This window comes from Amphiprion ocellaris, chromosome 7 (genome assembly GCF_022539595.1).
Source record: "Amphiprion ocellaris isolate individual 3 ecotype Okinawa chromosome 7, ASM2253959v1, whole genome shotgun sequence".
Lineage (NCBI taxonomy): Eukaryota > Metazoa > Chordata > Actinopteri > Pomacentridae > Amphiprion > Amphiprion ocellaris.
The window spans coordinates 3,547,595-3,563,448 of NC_072772.1; the positions used below are offsets into that span (position 1 = coordinate 3,547,595).

General features: G+C 41.7%; 1 protein-coding gene across 2 annotated transcripts in view; it reads left to right on the forward strand.

Moving 5' to 3' along the window:
* The window catches only part of schip1 (schwannomin interacting protein 1), a 221,218-nt gene that overhangs the window by 5,405 nt on the left and 199,959 nt on the right, over positions 1-15,854 (forward strand). For both annotated transcript variants that reach the window (XM_035953303.2, XM_035953304.2), the window contains exons 3-5: positions 2,191-2,258; positions 2,500-2,586; positions 5,255-5,396. In XM_035953303.2, coding sequence (XP_035809196.2) covers positions 2,191-2,258; positions 2,500-2,586; positions 5,255-5,396 — 297 coding nt within the window. The remainder of the gene's footprint in view (positions 1-2,190; positions 2,259-2,499; positions 2,587-5,254; positions 5,397-15,854) is intronic.

The window sequence follows — 15,854 nt, forward strand, 5'->3', positions numbered from 1 at the left end:
CCGGCTCCCAGTGTATAAAACGGTTTCCATCACCACGGATGGAGCCCCGCGATGGTTGGCCGCTCGAATGGGTTGATTGCCAAGTGCAAGGAGGGCGATGCTTTCCCAGACTTCCTTAATTACCACAGAATAATACACCAACAAGCGTTATACGCAAAAATGCTCAACATGAAAGGAATAATGGATGTGGCAACGAGGACCGCCTGTTCCATTCGTGCCAGATCTATTCCGGGCACATCTGGATGACACTGACAATGACCACTCTGAGTTATTGTTGCACACTGATGTCAGATGGCTTAGTAGAGAGAAATCCCTGCAAAGTTTGCAGACCTCTGTCTGGAGATTAAGGGTTTTTTTTTCCCGTGAAGCTAAACATGCAGAATATAACCAACTGAATGATGACCAGTGGCTGCTAGACTCGGCATTTTTAACCAATCTGACCAACATGTTGAATGGCCTTAATCTATAGCTGGAAGGAAAAGACAAAACTGTGATCAATATGATAAGCTCAGTTAATGCTTTAAAACGAAAAATGCGACATCTCTGCTCAAAGCTCCAGCACCATGATTTGACAAACTTCCAGAACCCCGACAGAGCTGGAGGCGCAAGGGAAGTCATGTGTGCAGCTTGAAGGTGTACGCTACACATAACAGACTGACAGTTGTCTGTCAGAGTTTGACAAATGATTTCAAGACTTGGCTTTACTCGAGCCAATCGCTACATTCGTGTGCTACCCTTTTCGGGAAGATGCTGAGGTTGTTTCACTCGCATCAAAAATGGCAACGCTGTTTCACCTGAACTCTTCTAGAGTGGAGGATGAGATTTTGACGCTACAAACTGACATTGAGCTGAAGTCCAGAGCTCTTGGACAGTTCTGGAACTTACAGAGGAAAAGTACCCGAACATGAGGAAATGTGCAACCTCCTTGACTGCATTATTCGGCTCCACTTATTTATGTGAATCAGCCTTTTCCCACATGAAGACCATTAAGTCCAAGTACCATTCTGCCATGACTGATGATCATTTGAAAGTGTGCTTGAGGCTGGCTGTCATCAGCTACTGTCCGGACTATGCATCCCTGGCTGATTCCATTCAGTGCAAACCATCAGAGTAAGGTAGTGACAAAAAATGTACAGAGTTGTATGGAGCAATATGGATTCACGTAGTTATGCAAGGTACACCAACAAAGATAGTTCATATAAAGAATTCTCAATATATTTATGAATAAATACATGTTTTGCAATTTTATAGATCATTTTGGCTTGGTCATTTTATAAGTAGCTCGCATGCTGAAAAAGCGTGTACACCCCTGGTTTAAACCCTGATTGGCATTTTGCCTGGCATCTTGAACACTTAATCCACACTGGAAATGGTTAGTGGAGAAGCAAGAACGTTCAGAACAGTGCAGCTAATACAGCAGCAGTGTCTGGATTACATGTATCCAAAGCTAGACAACATAAGCTCATACATGAACCAGCTGTTGGTTGCAGCTGCAAATGCCAGTGATAAGAGGGTTAAGACTGATCCAAAATAGCAAAGTTGTGCACTGTACAGAACAAAATGGATGAGCTGTAAGATGCTAAAATGTATGAGTATTGTAATTATTAGATCCTGTATTGTAATGATCTGTGCATTGACTGTATCCTTATACCCCAGACGGAGACATAAACATGTGAACACAACCATAGAAAAATACTTGCACTCTGCTCACCAGAGATGGGTGAACACTAGAGATGGAGAAGGGCTGCTTTGCTGCTTTGGAAGCTTCGCTCATCTGGCCAGTTCCATTCAGCTTTATGGCCCCAGAGCTGCCTAAAATGGGCCTCTGCTCTGTAGCTGGTATCCGGCTGCTTTGCACCTGCAAACCACACGTGCTGTTATGTACCAAACAATACTCTGCCCTCCAACTCTGTGTTTATGGTTATTTATCGCTATGCTAATTGACCCAGACATGCAACCTCTCTTGAGGTTAATGAGCTGATTGTTAAAAGGAGAAAAATCCTTTGTTTTGGCTCAGTTATGCAGCTATTGCCAGACAGACAATATGCGTAGGTGGAGGAGCAATTACACATGCACGAAATGCTGCAGATTTGTTATTGTATGCTATTAAAGTGCTGCTCCTGCTGCCTCGCATCCTTGGCATAGAGAATGAAAAACCTTGCTGACATGCTGGTGTTTTCTACTGTGCAGGAAGAAGTGAAGAGGTATCATCGCTACTGCAACCACAGTGGAGGGCAAGCAGTTCAAAAGGTGGAGAGGTAAGACAGAAATGTACCAACATTTACAGTAAAAGTAAGCGATAACACTCTAACAATAGCATTCTCTTGCTTTATTTTTCAATGGGAACTCCGTACTCTGGCACAGAAATTCGAGCAAGGTCTTACTCCAAATGGAATACTGTTTCATATACTACAAAGTTGTCATGTGCTGTGTTGACAAATATCTGTTTGGTTGTTTTGGACCTCATAGTTCTGTTTATCTGCCTTGTTATTGTTACAGAAGCTGCCCTTGTAAGAGTGAGGAGGTGGATGACAACAGTTCTCATCACCGTGATCAACAGCAGCGCCTGGAGGTGAAGGCTATTGTGTGAGTATCACTTGTGGCTTATTTGTCTTTCACTATGATTGTTTTTACAAAATGTATGCATTTCTTATCTACATTTTCCATTTGCCCATGTTAAATATGACCTTAAAACCATGTTGTATTAGCCTTGTGGGAGAGATCAATTTATGTTTGGGTTTAATTCAATCTTTGTTCTGATTAGGTTTTGTACTTGAAGGCTCAGAGTGCACCTTTGAGTGCAAGAAGTCTCGCAGGCTTTCATCTAACACCATTTTACTTAAACATGAGCCTGCACTTTCTTAGGTCCAACAGGGAAGGACAGCTCTGGCCTCAGGCTTTCACTTCCTCAAAAGTTGAGGATAGAGAAGAGAAAGCAGTTTCTGTGTAGAGTTGACATGATTGGAGTACAGAAAGGTGAGACTGATAGGGGGGAAAAAGTGTTAAGATAAACTCACAGAAAAGGCAGTCAAGCAGGAAGGTTGGAGAGGTGGGGAGTGGAGAGATAGAAACAGCAAAGGGAGAAGAAAAGTGGAGAAAATAGGGATCAACGGAGGAACGGGGAAAGGTATTGGTTTTGAAGCCAGGAGTTATGGCTTAATTCAATTTGTTCCATTTGGCTCAGCTGTCTCTCTGCTCCAGTGGAGGTGAATGTTTTTCTCCATTGGGTAATTGATCCTACACTCCATCCCGGACCTTCGTGTTGGGGTGACTACAGGGATGAAAGAGAGTGGAAAGCGGGAGACGGGGAGAGAGCTGTCTGTAGAGGTTACAGACTGAGGCGAGATAGGTGGGGGGAGATCAAGAGAAAGTATGTGAGCAAGATTCAAGAAAACAAAGTTCGGAAAAAAATGCTAGAGAGAAAGTGTGAGGGAAGGAAATTCACAGAAGTAAATGAGAAGTTGAGTAAGAATGAGAAAGAAGAAAGGTATGATGCACTGTGGCATCATTCATAAGTCTGTGTTTCAGCAATGAGGCTTATAATACAATCTTTAAAAAAGCCAATATATTTCCTACCTCTTCTCGCTGTTTGTATTTTTCTCTGTTGATGTGGAAACAGCCATTCATTTCTGACGTATTTCTACCCCTGAAATTCAAATTTAAAAAGATGTTGGTTTGACCTTTTTTAAAGAGTAACTTAACACCCTGTGAAAATCTTATTTTTTGCTGACCTTGGGTGGACATTATTCTTTAACTCCAGAGAAATTACATTTCTTCCATCAGTTTGGTGAGGTGGATGGCTGTAAAATTTTGTCCTTCACCATCCTGAGCTACCATTGCTATCAAGAAGGAGCCAGGCAGAGATGCAGTTGTATCCAAATACCGCACCATAGTTGCAAAATTTAATCCAAATTAACCCTCTGAACTCCAAGCCATTTCTGTTTTGTTTTGGGTTTTTTTGCTGCACCTGTCATATTTTTACTTACTGTAGGAACATTTTTCACTGCACCTCTATCGAAACAGCACAACCATACCTGGAAGTAGAGAGAACTCAAAAATATCCTCTATGTAGAATAACAAAGCTAGAATGCCATAAGTCATAAAAAAGCTAAATTGAAAGTTGGATTTCTTTGGCCACTTATTTTGGAGAAATTGAAAGGAACAGCAATCAAAATTTACAGCATGTTTCCAAATGCCCCCAGGTGTTACAATACTTGTAGAAAAATTCTTGAAGAAAATGGTAACTCGACATACTGAATAGTTTACTAAATATTTAATTTGTTTCCATACTTGTCTGCTGTCGACTAAAAAATCCCTGAATTTTTGTGACTGCAGCTGACTCTCTAATGGCTTCAGAAGTGCAGGTTTTTTTTTTTTTTTTTCCTTTTTCCACAACCTGGTGTTTAGCACTGTTGCCTCACAGCTAGAAGGTCCTGGGTGCCAATCTCAGGGTCGAGGCCTTAGTGTGTGGAGTCTTCATGTCCTCCCTGTGGTTGCGGGGGTTCCCCCTAGAGTGCTCCAACTTCCTCCCACAGTCCAAAGACATGCATGTACATGCAAGTATTATGATTATGAGCTCAGATATGGTTAAGTTATCCAATCAAATGGCATGTCACAGACTAGAAACCAATGGTTGATTCTGTTTTTACAGGTTGTAGCTCTGCTACATGGTATAATTTTGCCAATTTGGTAAAATAAAAATACATGCCACTGACAGCTCATAAGGCTATAGTCTATAGTATTCTAGCCCATAGTCGTTTGCTACCCAATCCTTGCCCCTTTCCTGTATCCCTTTAACTGTCACTGTAATAAATGGCCAAAAAAAATTCTCAAAATAAAGGAAACATACCTTTCAAACCCACTTGTGGATTTTGGGGTGCGGTTCTGAGGATAAAGGATCACAGCACAAACACTGAACTGGTAAATGCAATATTACCCTACTTAACCAATCGTAATTGTAAGACTTACATCAATACAGATGAACATCTTGGGAGTTGTGGTTGTCTTTGCTCTAGTTTTTGCACAGACTTCTGCTTGGACTTTCTACCAAATGACCAGAATAGCCCACACAGCTGCTCATCTTTGGTTCGGATAATTCAGCCTGTAGAGAGTCATGCCCATCAGTCAGTCGTCTAACATTGTCTACGTAGAAAATGAACAGGACAAATTTCTCATTAACTCCAGACTTTTAATTCCCCTCATCTTTTGATAGAGATGTCACTGAAATAATCATTTTGTTAACTTGTGTTCCCAGGATTCAGCGGGCCTGGCGTGCCAGTATTTCCCGTCGAGAGAGCTGGCAGGTACAAGACAAGAACTGCACCCGCCATCTTTGGGGCGAGACGGCGCCTTCGGAGAGCCTCCAGGACCCCGTGATGACCACTAATATTTCTCCGGTAAGATTGCTAAAGATAACAATCAAACAGACGGCCATATGGTGTGACATGAGAATGAGCCAAGTGGCGAGAGACGGAGACACCTTATCTGCTGTCTGGTGCGAGTTATCAGCTGTGATCTGTTGCTTTTTTTTGTGCAGAGAATGAAAAATAAATAGATGCATGGATGGATAGTCTAATAAAGAAGAGAGGAGGGACTGAGGGAGGGGTGTTTACCTCTGGTGTCATTTGAGGGACTGTGGGGGTCGTACTGGTGGAGGTGGATAGGATGCCAGCTGGCACTGTGCCCGGGCCTGTAATTAGCCGTTAATTAGGTACATTTTCAAAGCTGGTTGATTGATTAATGAAGTGCCTCTGCCCTTGTCCTCCCCCCTCCTGTCTCATCCTCCCCTGACACCCCTCCTCACCCCTTCATACTCCTGAGGGAGCTTGGGGGAGAATTAAACAGTGCTCACAGGGGCATGGCAGCCCAACAAAAGCCAGAGAGAGAAAAAAAAAAAACAACCATGTGAGCCGCAGATAAACAGTGAAAAGAGAAGGGGAACGGAGCAAACAAAGTCAGGCAGGAAAAAGCAGAGGCACAGAGAAGGAGATGAATGTGGAGATGCGAAAAAGATGCCTTTAGATCGCCTCCAGTTCTAAGTGACAGACGTGGACACACAAGCGCACACACACACACACACACACACACGCACGCACACACACACACACACACACACACACACACACATGCACAATCTGCTGTGCTGATTTCTCAGTCTGTGTCGGCTCTCGCAGTGTAGTAATCACAGTGAGACACGCAAGCGAACCGCACACGCCTGCCCACGCTCTTTGCAGAGACTCGGCATAGAAAAATATGATGTCATGTCTCTACACTCACTGGTGTGTGTGTGGGTTGCGTGTCTTTTTTTTTTTTTATCCCACTCTCTCCTTTTAAGCAGTGTTGGAGGAAAACAAGAATCCCTTTGCAAACAGATGGACTAGTGTCCTGGTGAGACTCTGAGAGTGTATATGCGAGTGCGTGTGCTTTGTTTTTCGGGTTGTTTGTTCTGCTTGAAAGAGTTTGTTGTTCATTACACAGCAGCAAAATGTCTTCCTAATTAGAAAGCGACTGTAACTTAAACAGTGAGATGACAAAGAATCCCCTCGACCCTCGGGTACTCAAGTACTTTACTCCAGTTCATTCTACTTTAGAATTCTCTTCCAGTGCATTTTATAGGGAAATATTGTGATTTTTCCTCCGTTACATTCATCTGACTATGAATTCATCTGACTAAGTAACTAGCCATCTATGGCTAGTTACTTTACAAATGCCAGATGCAGATTTTACCTGCAAAACAATATAAAATTTGGCAAAATTATGCTATTTTCACATGAATGCAGTAATAAGTCACATATTACGATAAAACACTCACAGGGGATGCTCTACATCATTTAATACTTTTATATTTGACACTTTTGATACACTTGCCAATAAAGCTACTGCATTTGGTGAAAAAAATGTGACTACTTCTTGAACCAGCAAGCAACCCACACCCCTGCAGCTACTGTCGTGATGTTAACTAATGCTTCTCATCCTGTGACATTTAAACTATAACATTACTAAGTAACTAAGTTCATTCTGAGCACAAACACTCACTTTCTATTCCCCAAATTGCCTTTGCTTTATATGAGTTTGGAGCTGTTTTTTAGGGGGAGTAATTCTGCTGTTTTTCACTGCACCACCTTTACCCTCTCTACTCCCTTGCATCACTCCTCCTGCCTCCACCTCTGCCCACTGCACTCCTACCTCCAGTATGTTTTTTTTTGTCTTTCCCTCTCAAGCTCTGTTTCCCTGTCTTGCTCACTTCAGCTGTCCTCATTCACACTGTATCACTCTCTTGTGGCTTTTGTGTTCTCTGAAGGACAGACATTCATCAGCGTGAGGCCAGGGTGCCACATCATATCTGTGTGTGTGTTTCGTGTGTGTTTCGTGTCGGCTTATGTGGGCTTGAAGGACCTTGCTGCTGGCCTGTAGGGGAGGGGGGAAGGTTCAAACATACTTCATGCATATTTCATGGGACTCTGATATTGAACACACACACACACACACACACACACACACACACACACACACACACACACACACCTACACACACACACACAGAGTGTAGAGAAGATGCTGCAGCACACACGTTTTTTCTCCTCATCTGCTCTTACACAGAAAACATCCTTGATTCTCACTCCCTCTCAAAATAACTCCCAGAATTCAACTCTGTTTGCATCAGAGTTAAGTTGATATTGCACTTGCATGTACAGAAATGGTGGTCTCAAGCCTGCTGTAAAACTACACCCAAATGTATTATTTATGCGCTTAGGGATCAGGGCCTACATGTCCTGCTCTGGCCTATTGATAGTAAATCAATAGGTTTGATGGTTGTGGAAACAGTGTGTTGGCTGCAGTGAGGGGGAGCTGCTGTGTGGGTGAATGTGTTAGGTTCATTCAAAGTAGTAATCTCAAAAAAAAAAGTATGGTCTTAAAAAATAAGTTCTTAGCACATGGCAAAGTAAGGATCAATAATGCTATTAAGTCCCCTAAGAAACTGAGAGAATATGTTTTGTGATGTCGCATTAATTAAACTATTATTTAAGTTTGGGAAATATGCTCGGTGGCTTTCTTGCTGAGGGTTAGATGAGAAGATTTCGCATGCATGTCTGTACTCTAAGAAATATCTGCGTATTAACAGCTGCATGACTGTATATTGTAGTGGAAGATGTCCAAGGTTGTGATTCACATGTTTGTTGCTGTTTATTTCCATTTTCATCAGGTGATATGGCGGTTGTTATATTTTTCTCAGACTTTGACAATTGTGGGTATTGAGCTTCCTGCACATTTTTGGTTATTTTATTGTATCTTTTAGCATTTTCAGTTTCCATACTGTAGATATATCATTTAATCAGAGATAATGTCCTACTTTTAACTATCAATATACCAATAAATTTTAGCAAAAGTCCATTTTTTTATTATAAATGCACCAATAAACAACAGAAAAATTTGTTGTTGTTTTTTACTATTGATACACCATTAATTTCCAGAAAATATCTTGTCTGTCGCTAAAGCTATACCATTTAAAAGCCAAAAATAAATAAATCCATCCATCCATTCTTTATCTATACACTGCTTAATCCTCATTAGGGTCGTGGGGGGCTGGAGCCTATCCCAGCTGATTTAGTGCAAAAGCAGGGGACACTCTATACAGGTTGCCAAATAAATCATCTAATATTTTTATTTGTTAATGATATAAAAAAATGTTACAAGTTTTCCTCTTGAGCTCAAGAGAAGGCTCAAAAAGCTAGCAGAGTCTCTGGGATGCAAGCGAGCTGCTTCAGGCCAAACAGCCTTGAAGTATTCTTGCTATGTCTGTAATGGTAATATATTCAGGGAAATGCTGCATTACAACCTAAGAACCTGCTGTTATACCAATACATTAATATTAGATATGTAAATCTGGGATCCATTTAATACAAATATAAATATTTGCCACTGTGATCTTGTCAGTGGGTCTGTATGCTAAGCTACGCTGGCTGTAACATCATATATTCCACACAGATATAAGAATGTTATCAGTCCTCCCATCTTCTGCTCCATCTAACTCCCATTAGTAGAACTTAAAATGCAGCCATTCACCAAAATTCTAAACATGTTTAAGGCGAAATGCTGAAAGCACTATAGCAGTGCAAACCATGTTTCTAACTTACCTTCAGGCTAAACTTACCATCCTGCGCATCCACTTATCTGGGTGAATTTCAGAAAAATACCTCATAACTGATTGACTGCAGTTTTGAATACAGATGAATTCTTGGATGCAGCAGAGAGACTAGAGAGCCTAAACCAGTGATAACTAATAGATGAAGATCTGCAAGCTGTTATGGATACAAAGTGTACTTCAGTGCTGCTGCTTCCTTTTAGCATAAATGCATCTTATTGTTAGGCAGATTGCATAGTTGGCTCTGCATTTAGCTTTGCATATAGTCTTTTGTAGTGTGATGCGAATGTGTGGAAGTCTATATGTGTGCATTTGCATGTGAGCATCCATATGTGCTGACTTTGTTGCTTGAGTGGATCCCCGTGATTCACGGCTGAGTGTGGCCCACTGGGAGGTTTTGGTGAGTTTTATTCTGAGACAGTTACTGATGATCAAAAGTAAAGTGTTTAGATAAGAACGAGGATGAAACGCGTTAGTGCTGTGCCTGTCGTTGCAAAGACACTGATGCTGCTGCGGGGCTACCTGATCGCTGATGAAATGTTTTAAGTGATGGATAGTTAAGGAAAGAACAGGACTGTCAGTAGAAGAGAGGAAAAAGAGAAAACAATGACGTGAAATTCAGATAGAACACGTTACATCATCTATACTTGGTCTGTGTTACGTTCCTGTGTCTGGCTGTTTGCTGAAAGTACTGGTGGACATTGATCTGTTCCTATCTCAGTGACATGTTTGTGCACCCCCCCACCCTTCTTTCACTGGGGGCCCAAGCGGAGAGAAAGTGTGAGTGTAAGCATTTCTGTAGCCTGTGTGGGAGATCATTCTCTCATCTCTCGCCACCGCGTAGTGATGGCTTCATCCATGCCTCCACCTCTACCCCCCTTAATCCCTTTTTCCCACCCTCACTCCATGTCATCTCGCTTTCCCTCCCACTGCTTTTCCATGCACAGGCACACTTATATCCACAGTCTCTCTCACACACACACACACACACACACACACACACACACACACCTACACACCTACACACACACACACACACACACACACACACACACACCAGCCCCCCGTTCCTGCAGACAGATGCTAACAAATGTTTTATTGGTGTCAGCTGGTGTCTCATTTGAAATGAATTTATACACCTCTGCTCCAGAGCTGACATCGATCGGGCTTAACTCATTTAATAGCCATGACATTTGCCTATTAGCTTATTTACTGTCAAAACAGGCCCAGGCTCGGCTGGCTTCCGGAGAGACACTAACTCTTGCATTTGTATCTGTTACTGAGGAAAATGTGATTGCTTGTGCAAAATATAAACTTCAGAGGAATATTCGGGCCCGATGCACACACAGACTCACACATGCTAAAGTTCACACCAATCATCTCCAATTCCATATTCACTGCATCCTGTGAATCTCCAAGCAGCCAGAGGTTTTGTTTACATCAACAAGCTTATGTTGGATATGTGACTTTACTCCAGATTGTAGCAGTTTTCACACTTTATCATATTTTAGTCTTCTTGTTTTTGCTTTGTAATGTGCCATCAGTTTGAACTGCTGTTGATGGTGTTTGCTGTTATTGCAAACTCAGTTTCACTGTGTTTACTGATATTGTGATAAATTCACAGTAACTTGGATTTTTACAGCCCTAATTCCAGTAGAGTCATGTCAGATTACTTTCTAGCTCTCTGCTTTTTTCTTTTTAACCTGAAGACTTTACTCCTTCCCTAACTGACACTTGATAAACCCTAGTGTCCGATCACAACTTAACTATAACCTCATTAATTGTGGTGACAGTAACCAGTGTTTTTGCTATTTTATTCATTTGAATTTAAGATCAAAACATTGCAATGAGACAAAAGTAGGGACGGGCTTTAGCTAGCTTCTATTTCACACTATTTATAGGCAAATAGTGTACACACAGATACATTATTTAATATAAGTAAATATATGAATAAATACACATAAAGTACATTAAATTGCTTATTTTGGTGGGGCATTTACAAAACTGGCAGGAATGACTGCAGACAGAGAGGATTAAACATCAGGCATGTTATATTTTTTTATCTATATACATTAAGCTACTATCATTAAAACTCTACATTTTTGAAACTGATGTTCAGTTTACAAACCTTCAAATAAATTAAATTGCAAAATTCCATCTTTAATGTGAAAAATGTGCTGGAAATCTTGAGTTGTACAGACAAAAGCCCAATGAACAAAACAAGGAGTGGCTAGTATTAAGTCAGTGAATGATATTTGTTCGAAGAAACACTGTTTAAAATGGATGTTGTTCTTGTGATCTATTGCGGCACACATAATTACATCCCATGCAATGTTTTTTTGACCCCGCCTGCAGTTCTTCTGGCTGGGCACAACCCAGCTATTATTTGAGACTAAGTAATTATTATATTTAAAGGCTTTTGCACGAGATTTTTCAGCTTGTGGGACTCTGCTTATACACAGTCTGCATACTCCACCATGCAAGTACTAGAAAGTGATGCTCCAAAATAGCCATTGATTTTGTGAAAGCCCATTGGGAAGATATCTTAGAGATTCATCGTGGCTGTATGGCAGAGAGGGAAAATGAGGAGAGGAGAGAGCTAATGTCTCCAGGAGGTGGGGAGAGGACGATGGATGGCTAAAAAGCTGAAAGGAGGTGATAGAATGCGGATAAGATGTGGTGGATTTTTGAGTGATTATGAGGATAAGAACTCTGCATTAGAGCCTGCATTTGTGTGGGTGTGGGATGGAGTGTGAGCGCAGGTCCCTGTATGTGTGTCAAAGTGTCTAATTCTTTCCATATCACCAACACTGTCTGCCTTTTCACCAAAGACAGACGGTAACTATTACATCTGTGGACCTGCAAAGATACACACACATCAGCTCATGTATACAACACACCAACAATCTTCAGTGGCACATTAAGAGCACCTTATGACCCCTCCAGAAGAAATCAATGAAAGCCGTTACACAAACTGCGAAGAGCTGACAAATGAAAAAGAGCAGAGGGCAAGATAGATCTTGATCAGGACATGGGGGGAAAGACACGACGAATGCGGAGTGAAAAAGGAGCCCTCTCATTTTATTTTCACATTTAGTATTGTTTTTGTGAGCATGGGGGTCTTGAATCACTTGATTGAATATTTACAGCAGGCTATGTCTAGCATTTCGATGAGAGCAATGGCTTACAGCTGGTGTATGGGGATTTGATTGGATGCCGTTGCTCACTGCGAACTCCCCAAGAGCTTCTAATTGGTTATTTATCTAGAAAACATGCCATTCAGCTGACATTACTTAAACTAAACAAGCATATAGCTGCATGCATTCTCACATATGGCTGCATGCAAACACGGATATGACACATATACACACAAACAGACTATAAACAGAACAAAACATAAATCTGCTGGAAGCATCTCCCAACCATCTGCAGCGGTAATAACAATCTGGTACCTAAGGCTGTATGCTCTACGGTTCTATTTCAGCACACTCTCTGCACACACCTTCCCTCTAGTCATCGCCTCTGCTCTTTTTCCATGTTCTGCAGCCTCTAGTTTTTTCTCCCCTCATCCTTTTCTTCCTCTTTCTCCTCCAGTCTGCTTTCTCACACCCACTTCTTCTCTTCCTCTTACTCGCTGGGTTTGTCCCCCTCTTTAGCCCATCTCATACACAGATTGGCTCAGTCCTCATGGCCGATGAGTCTGCCATAATGAGATCCCTGGAGGAGAGACACGTAGTGTAAAGAGCAGTGGAGGGTAGCAGAATGGAGGAGAAGGAGAACTGGGGTTGATCTCCTATCTGACCCACTCAGATAGGAAGCCTCTAGAAGAGTCCACCCCCCTCAAACTCTACCATAATGCTCCCCTCTTCTCAGTCTCCACCATCTACTCACCCCCTGCCCCCTCCCCTCTGTTCATCAGCCATCTACCATTACTGTCCATTAACCAGATCTGAGGCTTTATGATCTTCTCCTGACAGCCTTCCTGCTGTGTTTACTGTACGCTTGGTGGAGAGGAAGAGCTGAGGGAGAAGTGAGGCAGCTATACTTGCAGCAGAGAGAGAGATGGTTGTAGAGTGAAATCAAAAGTGTGCATATGCAAGAGGAGGCACGAGGCAGCAAAAGAGGGTTAGAAGTGAGAGAAAATGATGTCCACATTGTGACTTCTGTGTTTGATGTCATATAGTGTGCAGCGGACCCAAAGTGTATTCCACTCTTCTCCTCTGATCTGATTATTGGCACCTTGTTTGCATATCACCACAGCCCTTAGAGAGAGAAAAAAAACAAACTAAAAACAATTTTACAAAACACTCTTTCTGCAATACACATATAGTTTGGAGTTTTCCAGAAACAGAGTTCCTTCCAAGTTAGATTTCCTCTTTCAATAATAATTTCTCTTAACCTATGTGTTATTAAGCTTCAGTAAAGACCATCCACAGATTAGTCCTCATTTCATCGACCAGAAGGAAGCCAAGTAAAAAGGAGTGATGAGCCGGTCAATGACTATTAAACTAGAGGCACCTCCCTGGTATCATAAAGTCCATGCGGTGGCAGCTAGCTGCTGTTTTTCTCATTAAACTGTGCACTAACAGAGAGGCGAGCCGCTCATCACTTCTCTAACAGAGTATTAACAGTTTAAGCAGGAGTTCGATAACAGGGGCTATTAATGAATCATTTTCTGGCTATTTAAAGAGACATTGTCTTTGGCATCGTGGTGGTGGTTGTCGTCACAGTAAAGCAATATCCACATGAATGCCAGGACCCATTGCTTTTTCCATTGGTCTCATAGTCTAGTTCTGACTCTTGTGGCCATTGTGGGTGCTTCTTGGTGGTGGTCAGGAGTCAGGATGGACACTCTGGCCAGTCTGCAGCTATGTAGCAACATATGCAGCAAGCTGTGATGCATTGTGTGTTCTGACACCTCTCTACTATAGCTAGCATTAAGGTTTTTATCTGTTTGTGCTACAGTAGCTCTTCTGTTGGACCCCATGAGCCAGACTTAGCTCTTCACGTGCATCAGGGACACTTAGGTGTCCTTGACTCTGTTGTCTGTTCAACATTCATCCTTCCTTGAACCAGTTTTGTTAGGCTCTAACTAATATATAACTGAAACATCCCATAAGACCAGAGTCTAGAGGCCAACTCTGAGTCTTTTTTGAGATGCTCTGACACAGCTGATTATCCATCACAATATGGCTCTTGTTGATCAGATTTTTCAGCTTGTTCATCTTTCTTAGCCATGTCAAGAGCTGACTGACCACTTGCTGTCTAATATATCCTATTACCATGAGCTATAGTGACAAGGTAATCACCATTATTCACTTCACTTCTCTTTCCAAGAGGCTTTAATGCTGTGACTGATCAATATGCGTCTGTATGTCTGTCTATTTATTTTTCTTTTCTTTGTTTAAAACACACCCAAGTTCTTGACAGCCTTTAAATGAGTCTAGCAGTGGCCAGTATTCTGTTGTGTCACATGGTGGTATAGGAGCAGTTCTGTAATTATAACAGCAGATTTGATTCTAGAATAAAATTAGGATTGATTCATTTTATTTTTACAGTGCTAAGTTTAAGTAGCTGGACATATTACAGGAGATTTGTGAAGCAGCAAGTCTTGTCATCGTCTCCTCAGAGTTTGGTCCAGCTTCTTCTTGCAGGGTTCAGTCAATTTTCTGACAGATTTCCACTTTTCCAGATTCTCATGGTGAAAACTGTGAGATTTAGCCTGGCTTCTGGTATTCTAACCTTTAGCCATTGAGCCAAACATTTTCATGTGGTTTTGTGTGTTGTTGCACTCAAGTGTGTATTTTTTAATAGTGGGTAGGTGTGTTCAGTATGCCAGCGGAGGCTCAGGAGATGTCCTGTGGGGGAGTTTCTCACAGGCACATTTGATCTCTGTCTGCCCTTTCTCATGTCTTTTTGATCTGTGAGATGGGGATGAAGGGAAGAGGTGTTGTCCTTTAGTCTGACGCCTATAGTGATTATCCTTTCTTTACTGCATCACAAAGAAAAGAAAAGCAGTGCATTAAAGGAGCAAAAAAATAGAAAACTGTTGCAGGCCAAATGCCAGGGATTTCTCTTACGCGGTCCATGTGTAGATGTTGATGGGTGAAGTGTTGTCAGAGTGTGATGGTGCTTTTAGGGTGATTGTGTGGGGAATCTTTGCTTTGAAGTTTTGCCTTTGTCTGGAATAGATGGCTCAATCTTTGAAACCACTGTCAAAAGCCGTTTTATTTGCATATGCATTTACATTGACTTTAAATGCAGTGTATAGGCTTGTGCATGTGTGTAGAAAGCATGCTTGTTCTCAAGTGTAAGCCAAACTGCATGTGTGTCGTGTTCTCCCACATACAGAGCACCTGTCTGGTTTCCCCTCTAGCAGTTTAAACATCGGCCAAATGTGTCCTCACAATCTTCTACCATCACCATGGTAACAGTGAACTTGCTCAGGATGTCCTTATTTACTTATGCAAATGGTTTTCTGCAGCTCTCCAACCTGTCAATCACAATTCTAAGCATATTGTAAAAATTCAGTCAGAAAGGTGAGAACTGTCAGTCTCCTCTAAAAAAGTTACATAACCTTAACTGAGCACCAGTTTGTCCAAAGTGCTGCAAAGTCCTCTCTGTCAAAATCTGTGCATTGGCAGGTTTTTTGAGGTTGTGGTAAATCTCATATTACCTTATGGCCATGTGGTGGAATTTTAAATAAAAGCCT